The sequence below is a fragment of the Neolamprologus brichardi genome, chromosome 7, assembly GCF_056152115.1.
Source record: "Neolamprologus brichardi isolate AB-2024 chromosome 7, ASM5615211v1, whole genome shotgun sequence".
Taxonomy (NCBI): Eukaryota; Metazoa; Chordata; class Actinopteri; order Cichliformes; family Cichlidae; genus Neolamprologus; species Neolamprologus brichardi.
The window spans coordinates 38079486-38091891 of NC_142110.1; the positions used below are offsets into that span (position 1 = coordinate 38079486).

General features: G+C 40.4%; 1 protein-coding gene across 11 annotated transcripts in view; it reads right to left on the reverse strand.

Annotated features, from left to right (window-relative positions):
• The window catches only part of vav2 (vav guanine nucleotide exchange factor 2), a 209423-nt gene extending 197628 nt beyond the window's left edge, over window positions 1-11795 (reverse strand). For all 11 annotated transcript variants that reach the window (XM_035909850.2, XM_035909849.2, XM_035909846.2 and 8 more), the window contains exon 1: window positions 10532-11795. In XM_035909850.2, the coding sequence (XP_035765743.1) occupies window positions 10532-10735 (204 nt within the window). In that variant the 5' untranslated portion in view covers window positions 10736-11795. The remainder of the gene's footprint in view (window positions 1-10531) is intronic.
• Between the last annotated feature and the right edge of the window lie 611 nt (window positions 11796-12406).

The following is a 12406-nucleotide window of genomic DNA, read 5'->3' on the forward strand; positions in this document are numbered from 1 at the left end:
GAACCCAAAAGAAAGGGAAAAGAGGCATATCATTGTTCCACATTGTTTAGGTGGAGCAGTTTTTCACTGTGCATGATAAAAAACTTAGCAGAAGACTGGCTGACTCATGCTCAAGCAACTACAGAATACCAAATGTCGGAGGTTAAGCATAGCATTGCAGTGCAGTGCTATGAAAGTTTATTACTTTGCATCATGAAGCATTTGGTATAGTTTCAACTACTACAGCAAGCTAACAAGGTGGGTTTAAACCATTCTTACCATACCTTCCATGCGGACCCCAAATGAGCTAATCAGAAGGCAAAGAAACTACATTCAAACAGTCAAGAAAAAGATTTATTATAATCCATATCACATGATACGATAAAGCACTGAATTCTAACTTGTAAAAAGCAGGCCTCTGCATTACCGATTTTCTCTGGCTATGTAAAAAGATAGCCCTTTTATAGCCCTATGCTGAAGCATATTAAACAACCATGAGATGCTAATCTAGAACTGATATAAAAATCCTCCCATTTCTTATCCACCCACAACACTTCATTTGCCTGTTTGTTAGTCGTGTGATCAATCAAACTGAGCTGCGAGATTAACACATGGTCACATCCCTATAACACACCTATTCTGGTGATTTTAGGACTTTGAAATCAAATACGCAGCCCCTGATATTTCTGCAGCAGCCTTTCCACTTGAATTGTCACACACACATTGCCTGCATTCAAAAAAGCTGAGTGCTCACAGTTTGCATTTGGATGCATACCATTTCAGCCCTTATAGCTCGGGGGAAGGGGTAATGCTGTGTATCAGTGAAGGAATAAAACTGGACTCTATAGAACAATATTCTTAATTGAATTTATAACTATAATTACATAGTACAGAATCATGTGCAGTATTTCATCTTTGTAAAGTCCCACTGTATTGTGGTGCAGTGGTTTAAGTGTTGCAGTTATTCCAGGAGCTTTGTTATGGAGGATAATTTGCCTCTGGTAGGGTCTTCCTAGGGTAATTGGACCACTGGTGAAGAGCTAGATGGAGAGTGATCCCTATGATAACCTAAAGATCAAGTGACCAATTGCCAGATCAGGTATACCAGGTCCCACCAACCACAGGATGAGCTTTAGGGGTTTGGTGTCTTGGGAGTTCTGGTACCAGTTTGCTATACAAAGACTGGCCTGTGTTCCACTTTGGAGTTCCCCAGGGGAAAAGCGGTGGGCAGGATCGGGTATATTTGTAATCTCCCCTCAGTTTGGTGCCTGTATTTTGGGGTTTTCCCCAATGGATGAGAGGACCCCTGCCAACAACTTCAGAGCGCATTTACACCCAATGACAGTTCAGAGTTCACAGTCTTCTTGGAGTCACTGGAATGAGGTGTTGAGGTTCTACCTGGGGACTCTGGTGGCCCTACTCTGTTGCCCTACTGGGGATCTTTAACATTCACATAGGCAATGACTGACTGACCTGGAAGGGTGTGATTGAGAGGAACAGCCTGCCTGAGTGCTGCCCCAAGCAGTGGAATTTAAGAGTTTGGTGGCATTATTCAAAAGTGAGAGAGTGAGGGGAGAGTGGATTGCAAGACTAACAAACAAATTGGTGTAATCTGTTGTTGTGAAGAGGGAGCTCAGCATAAAACCCAAGCTGTCAATTTACCTGTGAACATATGTTCCTACCCTTTCTACCTAGGGCACAACCTCTAGGTAGTTACTAACAAACAGAAGAGATCACATATACAATGATGGCTACGATGGCTAGGCTCTCCCTTAGCGATAGGGTGAGTAGCTTGGCCATTCAGAAGGAACTCAGAGTAAAACCGCTACTCCTCCACATCAAAAGGAGACAGGTGGTATGAAGACATGACTAGGGTGCCTCTTAGACACCTCCTGGGTGAGGTATTTTGGGCATGTCCTGCTGGGAGGAGGCAATGAGGCAAACCTAGGACATGCTGGAAAGATTACCTCGTCGATGGCTTGGAAAGCCAGCCCTAGATGAGCTGGAATAGGTAGACCCAAACACAGATAAGTGACAGAAAAAGATGGATAGATGGATGGATAATATTTATTTATGGTTAAGCCATATTTAACTCTAGATTTAAATATTTTAATGTCAGTTTATTCCATGGAGTGACTTTTAAATGTTTGCGTTGTTCTGTAAGTGACTTCATTACCACGTTCTATTATAGCTGTGACTTCAGTTATGCACAGTACTTGCAGATGTGCCAAGCAGCAACTGCATAAGCAGCAGGCCCACACACTTACAATGTGTATACATGTGACCATTCATTTGCACCTAATGAATATTGACCTCAACTACTATGGCATTTATTCATCTGCTGAATAATGCAAGTACTTAACCGTTTTTCTATTTATGGCTCTCCTATGCTGCTATGCATTATTTCTCATGCAGCACTGCAAGTTGTATGCTTTTACTGCCTCATATTAATTTATTTATGAGAGTCTATAGCATACAGTGAGTTGTTGTCCAATTAATGACTGTGAAGAAAAGCTCACCTTATGTGTTCCTTTTGTATGACTGTTCTTTTAGCTTTAAGCTATGTTTCAGAAAAATAATAAAGAATCTATCTCACAAAGAAAAAAAACATAATTGAGTTTTTTTTTCCATCTGTGTCCAGTACTGTGCAAATGTCTTGGGTCACCTCTCATTTCTTCATATTCTGCCTCCAAGAAGCCAGACTTTCTTACATTTTTTAAGTGGTCTTGATCAATAGTTCTCCAGGCTTTCTGGAGGTTTTTCAAAGTTTGTCTCTGCACACTGGCTGCTTTTTTACTTATATCAATCCAATCTTTGTACCTGACCATTGTCAGATACTTTCGTTATTCGTAAATCCATAAACACTGACCTTTCTATTCACTCAATCATAAAAATGGCACCTAAAACCAGCAACAAGGGTTGTAGTTTCAAAGTAAACTATTTTCGTGTACCTCAGTTGTTCCATTCATTTGCTAAATGTCATGCATTGTTTAAGTCAGCCCTGTAAGAATCCCTTTTGGGCCATTAGTAATATTCAGTTGCTTTTGTTTGTACAGCTGACACATGGATTAACTTTAAGGCAATACATCTTTGCTAGCTCAGAAAAAATTGTCCCAACTTGAAAAGGAACAGCTGGGCTGCAGCAAAATTTTAAATGGTCTCCATTTGTTTTTAAATTTGTTGCTTCTGTTTCCAAGTGAACGGCTGCTTTACAGAACAGCAGCCCAGGGAAATACTCAACAATAAAAACTTCTTTTGCTGAGAATGAGGGATAATCCTAGCATGCACAAATGTATTGCTGTCCACTCTGCTATATTGCCTGAAATATATAATACTTCCAGAAGTATTGTCATAGTTTTAAACAACATTTCTATAGTTTTAATATCACCGTTGTTAAACCACAGGTGGTGCAATATTACTAAAACAACATGGTCGTAACCACAAGAGTTCAACCGCCACATATATGAAGACGAATTACACTTGCAAACAAAGAAAAACGTCCTGGAACTGATTCCATTCTTAATCTGACTTCAGGTTGATAAAATGCCCACATTTGTTAAGCTCCTCACACAATGACTCCTTTATCAAATCTTTCATTCACATTATCTCTGACACTACAGGCACTGGCAAGGGGAAAAAAATGACCCATAGACAACGCTGTTCTGAACAAATGTAGACGACTGGCTTAAATGTTTCAGTGTTAATGAAATATTTGTGGGAGGGATAGTCTTGATAACTCGAAGGATGATTACTCAGCCAGCAATACTATTCTGTGACCCTTAGGTAATCTGTTCACATAATTAAAAACAAGAATGACTGTAATTATTTTCTTTGTTTTGTTTTTATATCCTGCAGCTGCAGCACAAGATTACCTGACAGTCAAAGAAAATAAAAAGTCAGGTTAATGTACATCAAAGAGAAGCAACAATTGTTAGTAAAATGCTTTACAGCTTGTTAGTGCCGCACCAGTTTGGGGTGGTTTAAGTTGGGACGTTAGCTACCACTGTGTCTGTGTCATTCTTATCAGAACTAGATATTGTAACTTTTTTTTAACTAACAAGAACAAGATTTAGGTTCCACAAAAACAACAAGTACACTGGAATCTGTATCCAGTTTTGTGACAGGTCGAGACTAAGGCACGTCCAGTCCCTCCAGGAAATACATTAAAAAAAACCAAAATACTATTTATAGGTCAGTCCTGCAAATGTCAGCGCTCAACCCACACAGACGTTAAAATTTTGGGGGGATTTTTGTGACCTCAGGAGTCAGATTACCTTACACAAAGGTTAGAATACACCGGCCCAGACCCATTCTCTCCTTGTCAATCCCATTAGCTTCCAGCAGCACAGTCTCAGCTGTTCAACCCAAGACATATCCCTAATGAGTTCCATTAGCAGTATTACCTGCATCCGGCGAGCGCTGAGGTCATGGGGTCAACAGTAGACCTAACACTGAGATTAAATTACTCCAGAGGGAGAAAAGGGTGGGTGGGTAGGTGTCTACATTGGTTACTACCCCCCTACCCACTCTGGCCATAAACAGAGATTTCAGAGTAGAAAGTGCACTGACATTTAACATGCTGTTTGGTTCATACACTCCCGTTGATCTCATTTTTAACCACGCAGATCTGAGACAGGGCAATAAGTGTTGTAAGTTTGACCTACAGTGAACAATGAATGTATACTGTAATCACGTGACTGATGAAGACAAAATGAAGCAGGATTTGATTAGGGATTTCAATGCAGCTGTCCAGGTTTTGCCATGTCACAGAGAAGGAACACAGAAAAAGAATGACAGATGCAAAAATGAATGAAGAAAAAGATAAGCAACAAACAGATTGCACAGGAAGTACCAAAATAACAACACCCTAGTCTGATGTACTACAACCTCTTTTATAGCCTTTTATCACTTTTCCTGCCTCATTAAACAGGTATAAAGAAGAAGAATGCAGATATTTTTAGCAAACATTTTTTTTGGTAAACCCATTGTAGTCTTACAGATTAAGCTACATGTGCGAATCTCAGCACTAAGGAAAGGCTCTTAAAAATAGACACAAGCAACAAATTAGCTTACATATTTTGGATCTCATTACAGATAGCTTTATGTGAATTTTGCATGGTTTTCCCTATTTTGGCCCAGAGCACTTAAAAAAGAGATACTTAATCTAAAGTGCGCCACTTCCTGGTTACAAGAAAGAAAAAAAAAAAAGAAAAAAAAATCTTGTCTGAAGCTGAAGATCCGACTGTAAAGTCCTGCGTGCAGAAAATAACTGTTTAACACAGCATAGAAGCTGTTTTTTCTCAATGAAAAGTGGCTTTGAATCCTCTTATTTGTGTGACACTTCATTGGCCGGCATCAGTCTGTGAGCCCCTTAAAAAAAACATAAAAGGATGTCTTTATACCACAAACCTCTTGTTGTTTACCCCGAGTCTACCTAGTTAGCATCAAACAGCATCTAGAAAAAGACGGCATACAGCTACTGAAGAAAGTTCACAAAGCTAGCCACATACTTTCCAAAGAGCTGGTAGAGACAAAACAGGACCTACAAGGTGAATGAAAATACAATTTGTCAAATGGCGAGAAAAACAACTTCAAATAAATGCTAGGCAACTAACACGTTTTCCACATCAGCTGTTATCGCTGTGTCTGTGTTATTTATAGTTATTTCTAATCCTAGCAGCAAAAACATTTCAGTCAGTTTTCTATAGTGTGATTTTTAGAACCGGGTGAATGATGCATAACACCAATGTCATGGTAATCCCGGTTTGCAGGAATGGCAGAATTTAAAAAAAAAAAAGAATTCAGATCTGATCCGGTTACTTTCCATCAGCAGCCAATATTTCTGGTGGGAGCTGGACAAAGAGGAAGAACCTCAATTATGTTGAGTGGAAGCAGCAGGCTCTGTGTGGGTTCTGGAGCCCTGCAGAGTACTGAGAAACTTCAGTGCAGCTCTGCAGGCTCCTCAGCTTCAATACTGATTGAGTCTGAACACAGGTACTGTAACATACTTACAAATATAATAAACAAGTGCACGGTCACACAAGGAAACAAAAGCACAGCAAACACACACATACACACACACACACACACACACATATATATATATCCACCTGCTCACCCCATAGGCATTCACAACTAACAAAAAACAAAAGAAAATAAGAAGTGAAGAGAGAACTGCAGAACACTCAAAAGGCTCAGTCTCATCTTTCAGACACCGCCTGAGGCACTGGATTCTGAATAAGTACACTTTGAGCTCTGAAGCATCTACAGACACCAGTGCTCATTAGCCACCCATTTACAACCTTGAGGTAAAGGCAAACAAATGCTGAAAAACACAATTAGGAATTCATTTGACCACATAAATGAAGGTCAGTTTCACAGCTTCCTTTCAAGAACTACTCCACCTCCTCTCCTGTCCACAAAGGGGAAGAAAGACAAAATCAAACAATGTTTAATCCCCCTTGGCCATGCTCTCTTTTGGTATGTAACTCTATAATTGCAAATCTGATAACAGAGATATTAATGAGGTTAGTGCCATGATGTTTAACCACATACACTAGGAATCTAAATGGACAGTGACAAATTAGTTTCCGAGTGTGTATTTGGTCCTGTATGTTATCGATTAAGTTAGCACAAGTGCACCATTTTTGTTTTAAGAAAACAGTAGGCTGGGAGAAAAGAGGGCTTGTCAAGTTTTTGCCAGCTTATTGTGAACACCCTCAAAAATATACAGCAATATAGCAAGTGATTTTATTACTGAGAGGGTTTTTTTTTAATTTATTTATAATGTTTATGTTGTAAAGCTAATCCTGTTGCCTATTACCAGAATATATAATTAAGAATTATACAGAATTTGTAGATCTGTGAGTTGAAGATGAAAGCTGCCATTTCAGCATGCTCAAAGGGTCCGGGCTTACATACACCGCTCTGTCAAGAGCAAAAGATGGAATTTGCAGAAGCGCAATCTAGAAACCAGTGAATACTGTCTGACACACAGCCATGAGCTGGCATCCCATGTGTCTTACTGTGAAAAACTCTTGAGCCATCCCGTCTTTCCTTAAATTTTGCTTCCAAGGACTCAGACTTTCTTGTAACTTTATAGTTGTCGTGAGCAACAGCGCTCCAGGATTTCTGAAGGTCTTTTAAAGTTTATCTTTGAACATTGGCTGCTTTTTCATTCTATTTCAGTCCAGCCCTTGTACCTAACCATTTTCATAGGAATGTGTTTTTGTTTGTTAAGCCACTCAGTCACTGAATAATGAATAAATAAAATAAACATAAAGAGGTACCTAACACAAGGGGTGAAACAGTGTTGTGCCTACAAGCTAGCAAAAAACAAACAAACAAAAAAAAACAATTTCAAATTTTGTCTTTAGTCTTTGATATTAGCAACCTGTTGCAAAAACACATAATTTGTTCCCACTTCTTTAGTTGAATTTATGAAAAATGCCAAAGATAATAGGTTTGATGTCATTTTTGCACCAATAAGGTGGCTCCCCAAGAGCTATTCGCTGAAAACCTGGCACATCTTAGCGTGCAATGTGGCCTTAAAAAAAATTGAGGAACCTAGGCAAAAGATGAAGAGGATAAAAGATCAAGTATCTGCAGCAGATAAAGTCTGAAAGTTACCGCCTTAAGAAAACAAAATCCATCAAAGACACAGGACCTGAGAAATATATCTGCCCCTTCGATTGATCCAGTGTTCATCATCAGAAACGGTTTCAACGGAAGAACGGGTGTCAAGAAACTAATCTTTAAAAAGGGAAGCAGGATAAAAAAGGCTGAAGTAAGCCAATTTCTTTACTGGAATAATAATAAAGAAAATCAGTGGCAACAGGTCTCTGTTTTTGCCTTATATACTTCACATGTTTCAACACATCACTGCACCTGTTTCCCATTTTACTAGCAAAATATGTAAGAAATGAGGGGTGGCTCAAGACTTTTGCAGAGCACTGTACAAGTGGGTCAAATGAAACACACGTTCAGGAAACTTCAAAATGTTCATCTTAAGACCATGAAAGCATCATCAAGTCATAACATACAAGGTAGAAAAGGACACTGAGTGGAATTTCAATTGCAAATTCATTAACTGTCGACATGCCGTGTTTTGTGAAAAAATGATGACCATCGTGTTTCTACCAGGAATTCTCTTTGATGTCTGCAGAATGCACAAAAGCACCAAGACCACAAACTGGGATCAATGCCAAACTTGAAAAGCATTATTGTGATTAGGCTCTGTTAGCAGTAGAAGTAATCAGTCAATAGAAAAAGGAGAAACACATACTTTGTGTCTTTATGTTCTTCTTTCGCCATAAACCACCATTACGATGCATCGACTCTACACCTACTACCATGTGTTGAGGACGTCTTAACTAAATGTTAGAAACTAGTTATATTCACAGACAAAACTCAATTTCAAACCTATCAATCACCGCTAAAGTTTATCCACTGAATACAAGAGAAATTTTGTACTGAGCAAACAATATAATTGCTCTGCTTCATCTCCTCTTCATTTGGTTAAGCCACTAACTGTGTGTTCTCGGATTTAAAGCACGTGAGCTTTGACCTTTTCCTTATCATAAATCACATACTACTGTTCTGCTGCCAGGATTTTGTTTAACCCAATTTGTCACCGAGGACACCACTTTCACCCTCGCTGCAGATTCACTCAGTGGTACTGGGAGCTCGGGATTAGTGGGCGGATCAAAGCATGCCATCCAAGTCTCTCTCTCTCTCGCCCTTGTAATCACTGAACCCAGTAGCTTCTGGAGGTGATAAGTTAAGGCCGCTGTTGGTTACCAGGCAAAGAGAGGGGGATGGATAGCGATGCCACTAGCATTTACTTTCATTGATTAATATGTAATTCTTTCTTCCGTTAAGTGTTTATTGTCTTAAATCGAAGATAAATAGCTTAAAATGTCCACCACAAGGCACAGAATCTTACATGATATTCTTGTTTTGTTCAACAGTTGCAAATGATCCCATTTGATAAGCGGGAAACAGAGACAAAAGTGGCATTTTTGCTCCGTTTGAAAAATATCTGCCACACTTGCACAGGAATTCCTTGTTGATCTGGCTAACCAAATTATCTTTTCCTGATTAATCAAGGACAAAGAAAGGAGTGTTTACTAGAAAACAGCACCCAACACAGACAGAACAAAAAAAAGCAGACAGACAGACAGTAGACCCACACACACATTCACACATTATTATGACAGAAAGAGGTCACAGAAGGTGTGCCAAGCATATCAGACAAATTTGCTGTCAGCGAGGAATCGCTTCCTAAAACAGCTATTAAAGCCCGCAGGTATGACAATAAGAATAATCGAAATATGTCACAGTGCCAGTGCCAAGACTTCTTCACCATGTGCAGCGGAGGCTGTGTGGTATTTCAGTGCAGACATCAGGGTGAATAAAAGTCAATAGACATGTTTGCCACAGAGCACTTCTACTCCACCACTGTGGTCATGTAAACTTCCTGTGGCACCCGACACTTCCTCTTATTGGCTTTGGAAACATGAATGAGCTGAAGTGCAGAGGGAGCTTTACAGAAGCAGAGGCATGCAATAGCTACAGTTCAAACCTCTAATCTCATTGCCATGAAGTCTTGGGTTTCGTTTGAGTTTAATTACATACACACAGGGATACTTCTCTTTGAGTCTCTTCCAGTTTGCCATTTCCCTTCAACTTGAGACAGGTAAAAATTTAAAAGCAAATAGTGCAGCATCCTTTTAAAACTGCTACCACCAGATAAATGGTGTATACTAAATCATCAACCATGGAAGAGCATCACTCTAAGGTTCCATAGCTTTTACTTTATTTAGTGTCCTCGATTTTCTCTTCCCTAAGAAGCTTATTATCTTTGCTCACTTCCGCACAGAGTTAGACTGTCTAGATAACACCCAATTAGCAAGTGAATGTGAAGATGCTCTAGCTGCCAACTGCATGTCAATTTCATTGGGGGGGGGCTGATACTTGCATGAGCAGAAATAAAATACTGGGTAGATAAATGTTTAACCTTTTTTGGGGGGGGGGGGGGAAGAAATGAACGGAATTGGTTTTTAAGTGCTCCTGGAGCCACCAGCAGAACAACTCATCATCAACCTTGAGGCCTATATCACCACATGGATGCCGGTGTGACACTTCCAGAATAAGGTGTTAGTGGGCATAATTGCATTATTTTCTCCATCTGGGAAAAACTAAATGAAGCTTGCATGTTTTAACACACAGAGCCCACCACAGTATGTGTTTAACTGCTGTATTATCACAGATACACTGATAGAATTTTTTTTACTGTGCCAAGGAATGGGCTTGTTGTGACAGGAAGGAATCTCTGGATCAGCTGGGGAAATCCAGGCAGAGAAATGTTGTACAAAAAAAAGCTTTCCAAACAATTAAGGCAAATCGTGGAACATCTCAGTGGGAAGTGGCTGCCCAGGGAATCCCAGGGTGTGGATGTGTAGCAGCGTAGTGCATATAAAAGTTTGCCCGGGGGGCGTGTAAATCAAAGCCACCACTTGGTCGTTTAAAATGTATACCGAGGCGGACTCACCTGTGACATCTGGGGTCTGAAATTGATCTCCTTCAGGTCCACTGATCCCGGGGAGAGATTGTGCAACATCTGGCACAACAACACCCCATCACGCAGGGCCTGTGCCAAGTCGAAGACGGCCGACGAGGGCCACACAACCCGGTGGTTCGGGGGCAGGACCTTGCAGTCTATCAACCACCGTCCGCATTGTCTCCACTCCTCCATATCTTGCTCCGAAGTCTCTCCTCGCAAAATAACCTGGTTCTCGAACTGGCTCAGTGCGAGCAGAAAAGCGTTGTTTCACGGCGCACGAGCAGGCACTATGGTTGATTTCCCACCGGCTCCGGGTATCTTGATTATTCACTATGTACGCAAATCAGGCAATTTCGCAACTTTGTATTATTCGCAGTAGGGCAGCGCACTATATCCCCATGTCCAGGCGCATGTCAGCTCCCCTGTCTCCTCAACGTGAAGGCTCGGAAATGACTAAAATAATAACAGGGATCCACTTCGGCACACAGCGACGATGTAAGCAGAAAACGGAGACGAGCTACGTGAATTTTCTCCTCTTCATTCTTAAAAAGTTTCCTACTCAACACATATAATCCAAAGAGCGTAAAATGTTTACAACAGAGACAAACAAACCAGCTGGATACAGCAGTTTGTCATGTATCGACTTCACTAGTGTTTCACATTTCAGTGAACCAAACACCACGGGCTGCTGTGCAATGTGGGGAAAGCGGCTTTTCAAGTCTCTGTAGACGATGAATAAAAGCACGGAGTCACCATTCGCATTTGCATTTATCGTTTCCTCAGTACTCTAAGCGTCAAAAACAAGGACTTCCACTCAGTCCCAAAAGCGAAAGATAAAGAGAAAGGGATAACAGACCAGACTCTCTACAACCCTTGGTTCAATCTCTTTTCACAACTGTCTAAACGTCGCTCTCCAGCAGCGGAAACATGTCCAGTCTGGGAAACAAAAAAGGGGGGCATCTGTGTTTACATGTATCCTGTAAATGCAACTTCGCCTCGCGCCTTTACGCACGCCCAAAAACAGCGTTATCAGTGTGTCCAGCTTAGGTTTTCTCTGATTTTTGCCTCCCTTCCGCTCACGTCCTTGCTCTCACGTCTCCCTCTCCGTGTTTCCCTCTCGGACAGAGATGTTTAGAGATCCCAGCTGCCGATCGTAGCTGTTCAAATCGGAAAGGAGACCAGGCTTCAGGCTCGGTATTGGCCCAGGAGTTTGAACTTGCCCCTATGTGCTGATTAAGACACGTAAAGTTAAAAGTCGGGTAGTTTGCTTTAGCAGCTCCACTCTTAAAAGAATTTGGGTTTCAGGGAGTATTTTTAAACTAAGCGTTAAGATGCGCCCTCTGATGGGTGAAGCGCACACTGCAAGGGCAATTGGCATAAAGGGGATATATATATATATATATATATATATATATATATATATACATACATACATACAGATAGATAGATAGATAGATAGATAATTCTTATGGTTGCAGAAGCTTTCCGTGTTATTCTGAATATGCCTGGTAGTTGTACTGTAAGTCGAGAGTCTTGAGCAGATCACTAGTAACCTAGAGGTTTGAATTTTCAGCCACTATTCAGATGTTGACATCCTTAATTTCTGAACACTATATATATTTTTTTATTAATTCTGATCCCTCACCAGAGTAAGAATGAAAAGCAACATGACTAATGCTATCACTTTTAATTTGTTCTAATCCAAATCTAGGCGATTTATGTTTGAGTCTTACAATCTGAACACTTTTATTCTTTATAACAGTAACACAGTTAGTGTCCACACAGAGGTGGACTCTTTCCAAAAACTCTTTGTGTCTCTGAAAAGACTTCTTACAAATATTCCATTAGTTTGTTACGCAGAGA